Genomic DNA, 17,578 nt, shown 5'->3' with positions numbered 1-17,578 from the left:
GAGATCACTGACCAAAAAACGTGGGTAGAACTCAAAGAGGAAGGGAACAGGAGTGGGTAGTGGATGGGGTGGTGGGAAGCAAAAAAAACGTTGTTTTAGAAACTTTTTTTCACTTTTTTTCACTTCTTTTCTCTCTGACTCTCTGCTCACAACCGATCTCAACGCCTCGCTAACTCCAACAGGGCGTTCAGGGCGGTTGCAGCAGGATGTGAGGTCAGAGAGAGGAAGTGACGAGAATGATCGCTGCTATTGGCTAGTTACTCACTGACTAGCCAATAGCGGCGATCGGCGAGGCGGGACCATAGTAAATGGTCCCGGCCCATTATGCTGTGATAGCATGCTGTCAGAAACAGCAGCTATCACAGCTCAGGAACGCCGGGCTCGAGCACTGCTGTGCTGAATGAGACCGATCGCTGCTATTGGCTAGTTACTCACTGACTAGCCAATAGCGGCGATCGGCGAGGCGGGACCATAGTAAATGGTCCCGTCCCATTATGCCGTGATAGCCTGCTGTCAGAAACAGCAGCTATCACAGCGCATGAACGCGCCGGGCGCGCGCACCGCTGTTCTAACTGCAAGACGTACTATTACGGCATGGAGCGCGAACGATAGAGCTGCCATGACGTAATAGTACGTCAAGGAGCGGGAAGGGGCTAATACTAAACTAACCAGTTAAATTTTCAAAATTGGCTAAACTAACTATTTTTTTTTGTTTCTTTTTTTTCTTTTTATATTTTTTTTTTTGTTTTATGTTTTATATAGAAAAAAATGAAAAAAAAATCCCCAGGGACCAAGAAATGTGGTCCTGAAGACTGAAAAGTGGTCAGTGATAGGAGATCACTGACCAAAAAACGTGGGTAGAACTCAAAGAGGAAGGGAACAGGAGTGGGTAGTGGATGGGGTGGTGGGAAGCAAAAAAAACGTTGTTTTAGAAACTTTTTTTCACTTTTTTTCACTTCTTTTCTCTCTGACTCTCTGCTCACAACCGATCTCAACGCCTCGCTAACTCCAACAGGGCGTTCAGGGCGGTTGCAGCAGGATGTGAGGTCAGAGAGAGGAAGTGACGAGAATGATCGCTGCTATTGGCTAGTTACTCACTGACTAGCCAATAGCGGCGATCGGCGAGGCGGGACCATAGTAAATGGTCCCGGCCCATTATGCTGTGATAGCATGCTGTCAGAAACAGCAGCTATCACAGCTCAGGAACGCCGGGCTCGAGCACTGCTGTGCTGAATGAGACCGATCGCTGCTATTGGCTAGTTACTCACTGACTAGCCAATAGCGGCGATCGGCGAGGCGGGACCATAGTAAATGGTCCCGTCCCATTATGCCGTGATAGCCTGCTGTCAGAAACAGCAGCTATCACAGCGCATGAACGCGCCGGGCGCGCGCACCGCTGTTCTAACTGCAAGACGTACTATTACGGCATGGAGCGCGAACGATAGAGCTGCCATGACGTAATAGTACGTCAAGGAGCGGGAAGGGGCTAATACTAAACTAACCAGTTAAATTTTCAAAATTGGCTAAACTAACTATTTTTTTTTGTTTCTTTTTTTTCTTTTTATATTTTTTTTTTTGTTTTATGTTTTATATAGAAAAAAATGAAAAGAAAATCCCCAGGGACCAAGAAATGTGGTCCTGAAGACTGAAAAGTGGTCAGTGATAGGAGATCACTGACCAAAAAACGTGGGTAGAACTCAAAGAGGAAGGGAACAGGAGTGGGTAGTGGATGGGGTGGTGGGAAGCAAAAAAAACGTTGTTTTAGAAACTTTTTTTCACTTTTTTTCACTTCTTTTCTCTCTGACTCTCTGCTCACAACCGATCTCAACGCCTCGCTAACTCCAACAGGGCGTTCAGGGCGGTTGCAGCAGGATGTGAGGTCAGAGAGAGGAAGTGACGAGAATGATCGCTGCTATTGGCTAGTTACTCACTGACTAGCCAATAGCGGCGATCGGCGAGGCGGGACCATAGTAAATGGTCCCGGCCCATTATGCTGTGATAGCATGCTGTCAGAAACAGCAGCTATCACAGCTCAGGAACGCCGGGCTCGAGCACTGCTGTGCTGAATGAGACCGATCGCTGCTATTGGCTAGTTACTCACTGACTAGCCAATAGCGGCGATCGGCGAGGCGGGACCATAGTAAATGGTCCCGTCCCATTATGCCGTGATAGCCTGCTGTCAGAAACAGCAGCTATCACAGCGCATGAACGCGCCGGGCGCGCGCACCGCTGTTCTAACTGCAAGACGTACTATTACGGCATGGAGCGCGAACGATAGAGCTGCCATGACGTAATAGTACGTCAAGGAGCGGGAAGGGGCTAATACTAAACTAACCAGTTAAATTTTCAAAATTGGCTAAACTAACTATTTTTTTTTGTTTCTTTTTTTTCTTTTTATATTTTTTTTTTTGTTTTATGTTTTATATAGAAAAAAATGAAAAAAAAATCCCCAGGGACCAAGAAATGTGGTCCTGAAGACTGAAAAGTGGTCAGTGATAGGAGATCACTGACCAAAAAACGTGGGTAGAACTCAAAGAGGAAGGGAACAGGAGTGGGTAGTGGATGGGGTGGTGGGAAGCAAAAAAAACGTTGTTTTAGAAACTTTTTTTCACTTTTTTTCACTTCTTTTCTCTCTGACTCTCTGCTCACAACCGATCTCAACGCCTCGCTAACTCCAACAGGGCGTTCAGGGCGGTTGCAGCAGGATGTGAGGTCAGAGAGAGGAAGTGACGAGAATGATCGCTGCTATTGGCTAGTTACTCACTGACTAGCCAATAGCGGCGATCGGCGAGGCGGGACCATAGTAAATGGTCCCGGCCCATTATGCTGTGATAGCATGCTGTCAGAAACAGCAGCTATCACAGCTCAGGAACGCCGGGCTCGAGCACTGCTGTGCTGAATGAGACCGATCGCTGCTATTGGCTAGTTACTCACTGACTAGCCAATAGCGGCGATCGGCGAGGCGGGACCATAGTAAATGGTCCCGTCCCATTATGCCGTGATAGCCTGCTGTCAGAAACAGCAGCTATCACAGCGCATGAACGCGCCGGGCGCGCGCACCGCTGTTCTAACTGCAAGACGTACTATTACGGCATGGAGCGCGAACGATAGAGCTGCCATGACGTAATAGTACGTCAAGGAGCGTGAAGGGGTTAAGGCCCCATGCACACGAACGTGCTTTTGCGGCTGCAATTCCCCCGAAAATCCACGGGAGAATTGCGGCCTCATTCATTCCTATGGGGCCATGCACACGACTGTGTTTTGTGGTCCGGGCTCATTGAAAATAATGGCCGCGTCCATGTGCACGGCCCACGATTTGCAGGCGGCTCGCGGCTGTCACTCCGTGGCTGGCCAACCAGAAAATCACGGCCGTCCACATGGCTACGGTCGTGTGCATGAGGCCTTAGGCTGGGTTTCCACAGTGCAGAGATTGTATGCATTTTTTTAAGCCAAAACCAGGAGCAGGACCTAAACAGAAGAAATAGATAAAGAAAGTCTTTGTAGATCTGATGTCCTGGATCCAATTCTGCACTGTGGGAACCCTGTCTTAGGGGTTTTGCTACCTATTTTCAGTCCGCAAATCCGGAATACACGCTGCAGAATACAGTAGTAGCAAAGTGAGTAAGATTTAACAAGTCTCATCCACACGATGCGTAAGGATTCTGACCAGAAATTGACCTGCTGTGAGTATTGTCAATTCCTGCTGCAGAAAGTGGACAGAATGACTGCTTTTTTTTAGAGGAGATGTCACCATCTCACAGCATTGAGAAAAAAACGCAGCGAAATACGCACCATTTTCTGCAGCCGTTTCGTTACGAGTGGACAGGCCCTTACTGATCACTGATACATTTTTGTCTACTTCCTTAAATGAAGTCTCAAGCAGCCAAAATAAATCCTGAAACGTCCTACTTGTTGAGGATTTCATTGTGATCACTATACAGATATTAGATCTGACCACGCAATATGCTGAAGGTCATCACTCGCCGTCACTGAACATTAATGACATCTTATTGTAATGTGACCGCAGCATCACAAAGTCCAAATACATTTTAGAGGGATTGTCTCACCAGGGTATTCTGTGTCCATGTGATAATGGACGTCATAGAAGGGGTTCTCACGCTCAGCACCCCCCTCTATGTGCTTGCATGGAGGATTGTTCTGTAAGAGCAACTCCTGTTCTGGCAAACTCGGCATACCCATGCAATACATGGACGGCCATTCATTTGGATGGCCCACTTGTAATTCTACATTTCTCCTGCAACCGCTGCGAGGGAAATGTGTGACTGGCAGTGACTGCCCCTGGAAATAGCTGCTGATCACTGGGGTTAGAGAAGCTGGCTTCTTTCAGACCGTCTGTTCCGGGGTTATTTTTGACATGGTTATAGACTGTGAGAAAACAACTGTTAGAAATAATTCTGGAATTAAAGGGGCTGTTCTTTTTGGACAGTTGCTATCTATATCACCTGTTAGGGACCCCCTCTCTATTAGGCAGACCTAATAAATAGAGCCGCACTTACTGTGGCAGATACAGTCCATCCCCAATGGACTACGCGTAATGTTTAAAAATATTTTCTTATATTTCAAATGCTGTAAACTTTAACCACTGAAATTCGACGCCGTTCCAGCACTGACGTCACTTGGGTCCCCTTATTTTAAGGGCTTGTCCACACATAACAGAATTGCTGCAGACAATTTCTGCAGCAATTCCACAGAAAGTAGCAGAAAATCCACTCTGGAAAAATCTCACCATTTCATGTGTCATTTTTCTGCTACTGTATTCCGCTGCGTTTTTTCTGTCCGCTATTCCGGATGGAAAACACGCAGCAATTCCGTTACGTGTGGATGAGCCCTTACACTTGTCCTGCCCCGGACCCAATACATATTACTATAAGTAAATCATAAAATAATGAAAAATTCGGCAACTGTCGAAAATACTTTTGTTTTTTTTGCTTATTTTCAATGTCAAGAGAAGGCTCTGATACACTATCACAAGCCCCTCGCCCGTGTCATTTGGACATGTTCAGTACAGATTTGTAACCTCTGGGAATGTTCCCATGTATTCACAGCAATCAGAGTTCTTGCAAATGGTGAGAAATTTAAACAAAGTATTGAAAGCATATTGGAAAATTGCAGAATGTTATCTCGTGAATAAGTTTGTTTATGTAAAAGCGGAAAACCCCATTGAGATGTGAGAATTATTTCCTGATATGTGACAGATGCACATGAGGAGGTGACATTAATGAGATTAGCAAAAGTAAAGGGCCATTCACATCAATGTGCTTAGAATATTTTACCAGATTCCCAGTAACAGAAATCTGAGCAGTGCCAGAGGAAAGTGATCTCTATAGAGCCTTTCATTCTGGAAATCCGTGGTAGGGTCTATCTATTGCTATCAGATGATCATTTTTGTGTGGATTTCCCCTTTAAGCAGGGTGCGGGTTGTTATGCGCTCTCGCAGCACTGCTTGTAATTGGCTGCTGTCCAGTATCAGGGTTTCTAAATCTTGGAGAATGATGAAACTATAATCTTAACATCTCATCAGTGATATCAGTGATACATGTGACTGCTGATCATTGTGTTTTTATACCAAAGGACAGAAATGCCTGACTATGAGGTGGTTACAACGGCATAAAAAAAGCTTTGAAAACCGCATGGGGTTTTTCATGCAGTTGCCTTTTTAAATGCATTGAATCGTAGTAAAAATGCATGCGGTTTTCGGATTCGATTTTATTTAATGTGCTTTCAACCGCAACATCTGAATACACCCTTAGGCCTTATTCACACAAGCGTTTTTCACGTCCGTCTTACGTGCGTTAAAACAACGGACATCACACGGACCTATGCAATTTAATGGCGCCGTTCAGACATTCAGTGTTTTTCACTCAGCATGTGTCCGCTGCGTGAAACTCACTGCATGTCCTATTCTTGTGCGTTTTTTGCGCATCACGCACCCATTGAAGTCAATGAACGTCATCCATGTGCTGTCCGTGTTTTTCACGCACCAGTTGCTAAAGAAATGATGAGGAAAAAATAAAACACCTCCTTCAGTTTTTTTTGGTGACGTAAAAAACGCAGATGCGCTGTACACGGCTGTCACACGGAACTGCAATGCAAGAAAACGCTGTGTTTTTTTTTTACGCATGCAAAATGGACACTTTCGTGTGAATAAGGACTTACTCAACCACCACACAATGCTAATATGAGCTTCAGTGGACATTGTACGTTATGGTTGCTGATCTGTATGTTTCTTGACATGACATTGACTGTGTTTCAGTATAAGCAGCCCTGTAATGCCACGGTGCAACGCTCTTATGGGCTATGACTTACCCTTTATATTTTCTCTTTGGGATTTTGTTCTTTATCTTCTCTGACTCATGTTTGTGCTTGATGGGAAACTTGTAGAAATTGTCGTGGATAAATCAACGGTGAAACAGTTGGTCCAAATATATATATACACTACCGTTCAAAAGTTTAGGGTCACTTAGATATTTCCTTATTTTTGAAAGAAAAGCACAGTTTTTTTCAATGAAGATAACATTAAATTAATCAGAAATCCACTCTATACATTGTTAATGTGGTAAATGACTATTCTAGCTGCAAACGTCTGGTTTTTAATGCAATATCTACATAGGTGTATAGAGGCCCATTTCCAGCAACCATCACTCCAGTGTTCTAATGGTACATTGTGTTTGACAACTGTGTTAGAAGGCTAATGGATGATTAGAAAACACTTGAAAACCCTTGTGTAATTATGTTAGCACCGCTGTAAACCGTTTTGCTGTTTAGAGGAGCTATAAAACTGACCTTCCTTTGAGCTAGTTGAGAATCTGGAGCATTACATTTGTGGGTTCGATTAAACTCTCCAAATGGCTAGAAAAAGAGAGCTTTCATGTGAAACTCGACAGTCTATTCTTGTTCTTAGAAATGAAGGCTATTCCATGTGAGAATTTGCCAAGAAAGTGAAGCTTTCCTACAACGGTGTGTACTACTCCCTTCAGAGGACAGCACAAACAGGCTCTAACCAGAGTAGAAAGAGAAGTGGGAGGCCCCGCTGCACAACTGAGCAACAAGACAAGTACATTAGTGTCTCTAGTTTGAGAAATAGACGCCTCACAGGTCCTCAAATGGCAGCTTCATTAAATAGTACCCGCAAAACGCCAGTGTCAATGCCTACAGTGAAGAGGCGACTCCGGGATGCTGGCCTTCTGGGTAGAGTGGCAAAGAAAAAACCATATCTGAGACTGGCTAATAAAAGGAAAAGATTAATATGGGCAAAAGCTCAGACATTGGACAGAGGAAGATTGGAAAAAAGTGTTATGGACAGACGAATCGAAGTTTGAGATGTTTGGATCACACAGAAGAAACTGAAGAACAACTGAAAAGATGCTGGAAGAGTGCCTGACGCCATCTGTCAAGCATGGTGGAGGTAATGTGATAGTCTGGGGTTGCTTTGGTGCTAGTAAAGTGGGAGACTTGTACAAGGTAAAAGGGATTTTGAATAAGGAAGGCTATCACTCCATTTTGCAACGCCATGCCATACCCTGCGGACAGCGCTTGATTGGAGCCAATTTCATCCTACAACAGGACAATGACCCAAAGCACCTCCAAATTATGCAAGAACTATTTAGGGAAGAAGCCGGCAGCTGCTATTCTATCTGTAATGGAGTGGCCAACGCAGTCACCAGATCTCAACCCCATAGAGCTGTTGTGGGAGGAGCTTGACCGTATGGTACGCAAGAAGTGCCCATCAAGCCAATCCAACTTGTGGGAGGGGCTTCTGGAAGCATGGGGTGAAATTTCTCCCGATTACCTCAGCAAATTAACAGCTAGAATGCCAAAGGTCTGCAATGCTGTAATTGCTGCAAATGGGGCATTCCAAGACCACAGCAAAGTTTGAAGGGGAAAATTATTATTATTATAATCAAAAAACTTTTGAACGGTATTGTATATATATATATATATATATATATATATATATATGTGTGTGTGTGTTTTTGTGTGTGTGTGTGTGTGTGTATATATATACATATATGTGTGTGTGTGTGTGTGTGTGTGTGTGTTTTTTGTGTGTGCGTGTATATATGTGTAGGGGAGTATAACTATTGGTATTGTTCACATTGAAAACTTTTTTTATTTTGTTGCAGATTTTGCTGTACCGATTGGACTACATCTTTGATTCATTGGACTACTGCGTAGATCTAAGTTTTCTCAGAAATTTTTATAAAATGGTTAAGGAGGGTTTTGTGGGGGATTTCTTATTTCAATAAAAAAAATTGTATTTGTGGTCTTTTTTTAAACTTTATTAGTGCCTAGATATTGGCAGTTGGCTGATTGACAGCGACCATTACTAAGGGGCTTAGTGTTAGCCAGTGCAGAGGCTAGCACTAACCACCCATTTTTACCCCGGTACCCACTACCACCAGGGGTGCTGGGAAGGGCTTGGTACGATCCAGTACCCGACCATCTGCTGTGATGGTCGGGCACTGGGGCGGCCGCAGGCTGGTATTATGAAGCTGGGAAGGGCCAAAAACAGTGGACCTTCCCACCCTTGTAATGCTAGACTGCTGTTGCTGTGTTGTATCTGGCTGGTTATGAAAATAGGGGGAACCCCACGTCATTTTCTTTTTTTTAAATTAACAAATTTAACAATAGATGTGGGGTCCCCACATTTTTAATAACCAGCCAGATACAACACAGAAGCAGCCGCCTGGCATTACACGGGTGGGAAGGGCCACTGGTTTTGTCCATTCCCAGGCTAATAACACCAGCCTGCGGCTGCCCCAGTGATCCACCATCATACCAGGCTCTTCCAGATAACCGTAGTGGAGGTTGATACTGGGGTAATGACTGTTTACAAAAAACTCATTATGCATGCGCTAATAAAGTATAAAAAAAATATAGATAATCCCAAAAAATGTTATTTAAATAAATAATCCACCATAGAATCCTCGCTAACCATTTTATTTAAACAAAAATCGTACATCATCGCAGTAGTCCACCGAATATACTACGTAGTACAATAGGTCCAGCGTAACCTGATTAAAAAATATAAATTATGCCTGAAGCATTCTTTCGTGAAATGATTCCTTGTGCTTTCCCTTTTTTTAAAGTTTTTTTTCAGAATACAGCAAAACTTTAAAAATATTTGTATCAAATCTCAGTTTTTTTAAAAATCATTATTTGGTCCCTACACTTTCCCTTTAGAAAAAAAAGCATTTTAGCGTTACTAAAGTAGTCCTCGAATCCAACTTAGTCAAGCAACCAAAACATTCTAAAAACACAAACACACACAGATACAAAATTTATAACACATGGCTTACATACAGGGTACATGGGTGACACTGTCTGTTATATCAAGTATCTAAGCCAACAAAAAGTTAGGCTTAGATACAGGTGCACAGCAGACACAAATCTTATACTATATAAGATTACTGTCTGCTGTGCCCCATTACATAAGGCTAACATGGGGTATGTATGCCCCCCCATACAATATAATGCCCAACATAGCTGCCCCATTTTTTTACAGGTTTGGTTGTTGGACTACGTTGGATTCGAGGACTACTTAGATGACGGCACTTTCTTCTAGTGTTGGGGGTGCTTTATTTCAATAAAATTTTGTATCTATATTTGTGTATTTTCCTTGAAAGTTTTATTCCTACCACTTTAGGAATGGACGCTGACTGATTGACAACATCCATTACTAAGGCGGTACTTAGTGTTATGGCTTATTTACACGAACGTGTTAAACATCCGTGGGACGCCCGTTGAAACAGCGGGCGACCTATGTTATTCAATGTGGCCGTTCACATAGCCGTTGTTTGAACGGACCGTGTGAAGGCTCCGTGGGAAAATAGGACATGTCCTATCTTTTCACGCATCCCTCCATAGACTCTTAACTATGGGTGATGCGTGACTTTGCGTCCTGTAGCGCTGAGCACGGATGCACCTCGGATGTGAAAGACTGCAGTTTTTCACGTCCGAGATGCGCAGCGTTCGTGTAAATAAGGCCTTAGCTGGTGCAGAGGCCAAGACTAACCACCATTATTATCCCGGTACCCACCGCCAACAATGTTGTTGGGAAGAGAGGAGTACGATCCAGTACCCAACCATCTGTAGCGATGGTCGGGAACTGGGGCGGCAGCAGGCTGGTATTCTTAGACTGGGAAAAGAATAAACCAGTGGCACTTCCCACTCTTGTAATTCTAGGTTGCTGCTGCTGTGTTGTATGTGGCTGGTTATGATAAATTGGGTGGAACCCCACGTTTTAAAAAAAAAATCTTTCCAAAAAATGTAATAAATAATAAAAAAAAATTACGTGGGGTCCCCCCAATTTTTCATAACCAGCCAGATACAACACAGCAGCAGCAGCCTAGCTTTACAAGGGTGGGAAGGGCCACTGTTTTTGGCCCTTTCCAGCCTCATAATACCAGCATGCGGCCGCCCCAGTACCCGCCCATCACAACAGATGGTTGGGTACAGGATCGTACCTGGCTCTTCCCGGAACCCCTGGTGGTGGTGGGTACCGGGGTAATAATGGGGGTTAAAGTTAGCCTCTGCACCGGCTAACACTAAGCCCCGCCTTAGTAATGGACGTTGTCAATCAGACAGCGGCCATTACTAAAGCGGCAGTAATAAAAGTTTAAAAGAAAATACAAAGATATAGATAAAATATTTTATTGAAATAAAGCACCCCCAACACAACACTCATTAACCATTTTATTGTAGAAAAAAAAGAGCCGTCATCAAAGTAGTTCTCGAAACCGACGTTTTTCAATGACCAAACCTGTAAAAAAAAGTGAATAGAACATGTCGTAGGCTTAGATTCAGGCCAATGTGTTATACTGACTGTTATACCATGTATAGAAGCTTACCACCAAGTTGGCTTAGATACAGGGCCCCAGCAGACAGTATCATACATGGCCATACATACATACACTACCGTTCAAAAGTTTAGGGTCACTTAGAAATTTCCCTATTTTTGCAAGAAAAGCTCCGTTTTTTTCAATGAAGATAACATTAAATTAATCAGAAATACACTCTATACATTGTTAATGTGCTAAATGACTATTCTAGCTGCAAACGTCTGGTTTTTAATGCAATATCTACATAGGTGTATAGAGGCCCATTTCCAGCAACTATCACTCCAGTGTTCTAATGGTACATTGTGTTTGCTAACTGTGTTAGAAGGCTAATGGATGATTAGAAAACACTTGAAAACCCTTGTGCAATTATGGTAGCACCGCTGTAAACAGTTTTGCTGTTTAGAGGAGCTATAAAACTGACCTTCCTTTGAGCTAGTTGAGAATCTGGAGTATTACATTTGTGGGTTCGATTAAACTCTCAAAATGTCTAGAAAAAGAGAGTTTTCATGTGAAACTCGACAGTCTATTCTTGTTCTTAGAAATGAAGAATATTCCATGCGAGAAATTGCCAAGAAACTGAATATTTCCTACAATGGTGTGTACTACTCCCTTCAGAGGACAGCACAAACAGGCTCTAACCAGAGTAGAAAGAGAAGTGGGAGGCCCCGCTGCACAACTGAGCAACAAGACAAGTACATTAGAGTCTCTAGTTTGAGAAATAGACGCCTCACAGGTCCTCAACTGGCAGCTTCATTAAATAGTACCCGCAAACCGCCAGTGTCAACGTCTACAGTGAAGAGGCGACTCCGGGATGCTGGCCTTCAGGGCAGAGTGGCAAAGAAAAAGCCATATCTGAGACTGGCTAATAAAAGGAAAACATTAATATGGGCAAAAGCACACAGACATTGGACAGAGGAAGATTGGAAAAAAGTGTTATGGACAGACGAATCGATGGTTTGAGGTGTTTGGATCACACAGAAGAACATTTGTGAGACGCAGAACAACTGAAAAGATGCTGGAAGAGTGCCTGACGCCATCTGTCAAGCATGGTGGAGGTCATGTGATGGTCTGGGGTTGCTTTGGTGCTGGTAAAGTGGGAGATTTGTACAAGGTAAAAGGGATTTTGAATAAGGAAGGCTATCACTCCATTTTGCAACGCCATGCCATACCCTGTGGACAGCGCTTGATTGGAGCCAATTTCATCCTACAACAGGACAATGACCTAAAGCACCTCCAAATGATGCAAGAACTATTTAGGGAAGAAGCCGGCAGCTGGTATTCTATCTGCAATGGAGTGGCCAGCGCAGTCACCAGATCTCAACCCCATAGAGCTGTTGTGGGAGCAGCTTGACCATATGGTACGCAAGAAGTGCCCATCAAGCCAATCCAACTTGTGGGAGGGGCTTCTGGAAAAAGGGGGGGAAATGTCTCCCGATGACCTCAGCAAATTAACAGCTAGAATGCCAAAGGTCTGCAATGCTGGAATTGCTGCAAATGGAGCATTCCAAGACCAAAGCAAAGTTTGAAGGAGAAAATTATTATTTGAAATAAAAATCATTATTTCTTACCTTGTCAATGTCTATTTTCTAGTCATTTTGCAACTCATTTGATAAATATAAGTGTGAGTTTTCATGGAAAAGACAAAATTGTCTGTGTGACCCCAAACTTTTGAATGGTAGTGTATATACATACATGCAAGCATACATACATAGATACACGCATACATACATACATACATACATACATACATACATACATACATACATACATGACCCCATATAGTAGTTAGTCAGTTGTCTATGCTCCCAGATTTGGTGACTTCGCTCCAATGAAAAGAAAAAAAAAACTCACCTAAGACGTTCCTACGAAGATCTGAAAGGTCCCGTCACTTTTCTTCTTACTGTTCCGATTCACAATAACAAAGTGGTGGGCGCAGATGACGTAATCACGCCACAACGCATTGTTACTGTGAATGTGAGCGGAGCCAAGTAGTAGTAAGATGGAAAGTGACGGGACCCTTCAGATCTTCGTAGGAACGTCTTAGGTGAGTTTTTAAAAAAAATATTTTCTGTGTTTCGCCGGGTGCTGATGCAGGACCAGTGCGGCGATGAAAAATATTACATGGGGGGGGGGGGCAGTTTCGGTGTGCAGCTTAGCTAGAGGGGGAGAAGTGGCTTGCCGAAATGGGGTGAATAGAGTGTTGCATAGAAGGGTTGCGTGGTGTTGAAATTCACGGTGTTCGTCACAACCAGGCTTACCATGCCTGGTTGAGACAAACATTCTCCCGATGCTGCTAGAACTACAGTATCTAGCAACGTCGGGAGCGCGCACACTGCAGAGCGGTTTGATTGACATCAAGCCGCTCACGCCCCTTTTTAGAAAAAGATAACCAGCACTAGCTAGTAGATAACCAACACTAGGTAGTTAGGGAATTAATTTTTAAAAAATGTTCACAGCAAATGTTTTATTATGTAATTCCAGCTTAGAATGTCTAAAAAAATATTTTTTTACCTAACTTGGGAATAACCCTTTAAATTCACAGAAATTATTTCCCAATGTCAGGTTGCTGCATTTGAGCTGGGAAATTGAGCAGGGTTGTTTTAAATTGCATAAATCCAAGTGATTTTAACCTGAAGAAAAAAAAAAAGCTGCAGTTTCTTTAAAGATATTTAATAACAAATGGCCCGCCACATGTCATCGTATTTATTGATAGGGTTTGGTATTTTACATTTGTAAATATTCTAGTGAAATAGATGTTTGATCTGGTGTTATAAGGTGTTATATTCACATATGTAGCATGCCAAATAGATCTGTTTTATTTGTAATGTTTTTTGGATATATACTTTTATCATACTTTGAATGCGGTTTTGGACTTTTTGGATGTTTACACAACTAATATTTACTAATTAACATATATCTACAGTTGCTGAACTAGAAGTCTTTGCTCCATCGCCTCAGCGGGTGCTTAATGGATTCACTGTGGTTCTGCCGTGCACCTTCTCTGTCCATAAACTGCATTTTGATCCTAAATACCTCGCTATATTATGGAGTTTTCAGGGAAGGCAGATTCTGGTATATGACAACAAAGGTATAACCAAGGACCCAAGGGTGACATTCGATGTAGAGGCAACGAAAAATGGAAATGCTTCGCTCGCAGTGGCCAATGTGACACTCTCTGATGGTGGGACCTATTCATGCCTGGTAGTTTACAGTCCAGAACGAATAGAAAAGGATATTATATTGGAGGTGCAAGGTAATAATAAACTGCATGCAGAATAACCCCTGCATACTTAATGTATGTTTAAGTCCCCTAATGGCACAAAAAATTACAAAAATTGTGAAATTTCATAATATTTTCAAAAATGTGTATAGAAATACAAAGTAAAAAGAAAATAACCCCTTTAAAATTTTAGACGTAAAGTAATGTAAATGATAAAAAAAATAATTGGTATTGCAGCGTTCATCGGATGTACTAAGATGTTTTTTATTCCACACAGTGAACGCCATAAAAAAATAGAATTGCTGTTTTTTTGGTTGCCTCACCTCCCCCAAATTTTTTTTATAAAAAATGATTAAAAAGTCGTATGTACCTCTAAATGGTGCCAATAAGTGTATGTTCACACACAAACTCAAAAACGACTGAAAATACGGAGCTGTTTTCAAGGGGAAACAGCTCCTGATTTCAGACGTTTTTTAAGCCACTCCCAATTTTCGCTGCTTTTTTTATGGGCGTTTTTGGAGCTGTTTTTCAATAGTCAATGAAAAACGGCTCCAAAAACGGCCCAAGAAGTGACATGCACTTCTTTTTCTCGTTCGTTTTTTTACGCGGCCGTTTTTAAGAAAAACGGCCCCCCGGAACAGAACGCTGTTTTCCTATTGCAATCAATGGGCAGATGTTTGGAGGCGTTCTGCTTCCGATTCTGCCTTTTTACAGCCTGAAAAACAGCCGTGTGAACATACCCTTAGTATTACAGCTCTCCCCGCAAAAAAACAGCCTCTCACGCCGCTCCATTGACCGAAAAAGAAAAAAGGTATGGCTCTTTTCGACATTTTTACGAAACAAACAAGATACGACCCACAGAATAAGGTTAACTTGTCATTTTTACAGCACCGTGTGAACGATGTGAATTCGAAACAAAAAAACCGATGGCGCAGTTTCTGATTTTTTTTTTCCCACTCTACAAAAAACAACTTAAGGGTACATTCACACGTCGCAGATTTTGTTGCATAAATTTCTGCGACTGAATGTCCGTTCTATGTATCTTGAATGTGGTTGTTTCAGCAGCAGGTACATGGATTTCTACAAGTTACATTCAGATGATGGAACTGAAATTTCTGCAACAAAATCTGCCGTGCTTGACTGCACTTTAAAAAAATTTCAGTACATTATATGGTATATTAAATAGTGCCATTAAAAAAATACATCCCGTTCCGCAAAAAAATAATCCTATGTATGCGGAAAAGTAAAAAAATAGTTATGTCTCTTGGAAGACGAAAGGAAAAACGAAAATGAAAACTGGTGGCAGCGCTAAGGGGTATCTTGAGGGGGTCTCTCTGCTAGATAGGAGAAACTGATTTTGCATTGGGGCCTATTAGCATCGAGCCACATGTCTGGTTTCCTCACTTTTCACTGATCTTTCACTTCACTAGTTTAATACAATGTTATGCAATTACTTATACTGAATATTGACAAAACATATTTGTGTTCCTCAGTGAGACCTGTAATCATATTTCCTAATCAAACTGTCCGTAAAGAAAGAGAGAACACTCTGCTCTGTGTGGCTGTCGGCTTCTTTCCCCAGGATATTAAAATAACATGGACTTTAGATGGAAAAATCCAAAACAATTCCATAATTCAAGAACCAGTGAAAAATAAAGACGGCACCTGCAATGTGACCAGCTCTGTGACATTCACGATGAGACCACCTCTAGAAGCCAAGACCTTATCCTGTAGAGTCCATCATACGTCCCTTCATGAACCTCTCCAGGAGGACTTGAAGCTCATCTATGAAGGTACAAATGTTGGACTACTCTGTTGTGTTTTATCTTGTGCTCACATTGTTGTAGAAGTATCCTTCACCAGGAAGAAAACGTGCCGTAGTGTTATAGCCTAACCGCATCGCTAGAGACGCAATGGTTAATGACTGTTTCTCATTATCAAGATCGTCTTTCCTCTCCACCTTTCAGTATGTACTTTATTTTTCACAGAGGAAACCCCGTCTGAGATCATTGTTGCCTGTTGTGTGCTTGTGCTTATGCTGATAATTATTATCGCTGGTGTTCTGTGGTGGAAACGAAAACGAGGAAGGAAAGGTAATGACATTACAGTATATAATGAAGAGAAAAAAAATCCATTATTATGACATGAAAATATATTTTAAAGAGGTTCTTTATAATGATAAGGGGGACTTTTATATTGATAGGATGTGCCATCAATATCTAATCGCTGGGGGTCCAAATCCTGCCACCACCACTGATCACCTGACTGTGTACATCGCCACAGCCTCTTCAGTTTACCAAGCACAATGCTGTACACTTCTGCAGCAACTGTGCCTGGGATTGCATGGCTGGTCCTATTTAAAGAGAACCTATCACTAGGTCTTATAAGTTGGAACAATTTTAACTCGCCTGAATAGCGCTGTCCCCCTAATTCCAGCGCTGTTTTATTTCTCTCCGTCCGTCCCCCCCTCCACAACAGCACGAGGCAGCTGGGGGTAGTTCACGCCCTGTCTGCTAACTATAGCAAATTAGCATACAGGGAGCCCACAAAACAATAGGCGGGTCTACAAAAAATAAAAATAGTGCTAGAGTCAGGAAGACCGCGCTATTCAGGTCAGTAAACCAGTTCAACTTATATAACCTAGTGACAGGTCCTCTTTAAGTGAATGGGGACCGAGCTGCAGAGAACTGCAATCCCAGGGGCATCCACTACAGAAGTGTACAACATAATGCCCGGTAAACTGAAAAGAGGCCGTTCAATCAGCTGATCTGTGGGGGTGCCGGGAGTCGGTCCCCCACCGATGTGATATTGATGGCCTATCCTAAGGATAGGCCATCAATATAAAAGTCCCGGAGGACCCCTTCTGATATAATTTCAAGAAACATCTAAGCATCTTAATACTGTTCTGACAGATAAAGGACCATTCACAGTAAGAGACATCGAGGGTCCTCCTAAGCTGATTGATGGAGAGGAAGCCACCCTGTACTACACAGTGGACACCTGCCCCGAGAACCTGTGTGTGACTTGGCTGATAAGAAGCGCTGGACAGGTCCAGGAGATCCAGACGTCTCAGATGAGAGGACATTCAGAAGAAGGAGAGAGTTTACTGGATAAATCCTATGTGATCAAATCACAACGTGAGGGACATCAGAATTTATCATCACTGAGATTCATACCCCACATGGAAAGACATAAAGACGTGACCTTCCTCTGTAGAGGTGTCTCCAGCCAACATAATGATGAGAAGACGTTTCACTGTAAGACTATTTATGGTGAGATATTTCTTTTATATGACATGATGGATAATGTTATCATGTTACTATTCCTGACAATCGTATCGCTGTAGCATGGGAACGCGGGACAATATCAGTGAAAAATAAAGGAAAAGGGAAAAAAGAAAGTTGTTATCTTAGAAAAATAGACAAGAATAGTCAGATATAAATTATATGGAGGAACCTGAATTACACATGATGTATTAAGTGACACAAATCAACCT

The 17,578-nt window shown here is 42.5% G+C and overlaps 1 protein-coding gene across 1 annotated transcript in view; it reads left to right on the top strand.

Moving 5' to 3' along the window:
• Positions 1–17,428, top strand: part of LOC142656685 (CD276 antigen homolog) — a 134,744-nt gene extending 117,316 nt beyond the window's left edge. The window contains exons 2-5 of the mRNA XM_075831610.1: positions 13,786–14,115; positions 15,576–15,875; positions 16,071–16,175; positions 16,995–17,428. Coding sequence (XP_075687725.1) covers positions 13,786–14,115; positions 15,576–15,875; positions 16,071–16,175; positions 16,995–17,428 — 1,169 coding nt within the window. The remainder of the gene's footprint in view (positions 1–13,785; positions 14,116–15,575; positions 15,876–16,070; positions 16,176–16,994) is intronic.
• The last annotated feature ends 150 nt before the right edge of the window (positions 17,429–17,578 follow it).

The sequence above is a fragment of the Rhinoderma darwinii genome, chromosome 6 (assembly GCF_050947455.1).
Source record: "Rhinoderma darwinii isolate aRhiDar2 chromosome 6, aRhiDar2.hap1, whole genome shotgun sequence".
Taxonomy (NCBI): Eukaryota; Metazoa; Chordata; class Amphibia; order Anura; family Rhinodermatidae; genus Rhinoderma; species Rhinoderma darwinii.
The sequence above is the reverse complement of the archived record's forward strand: the minus strand, read 5'-3'. Positions and strand labels throughout refer to the sequence as shown.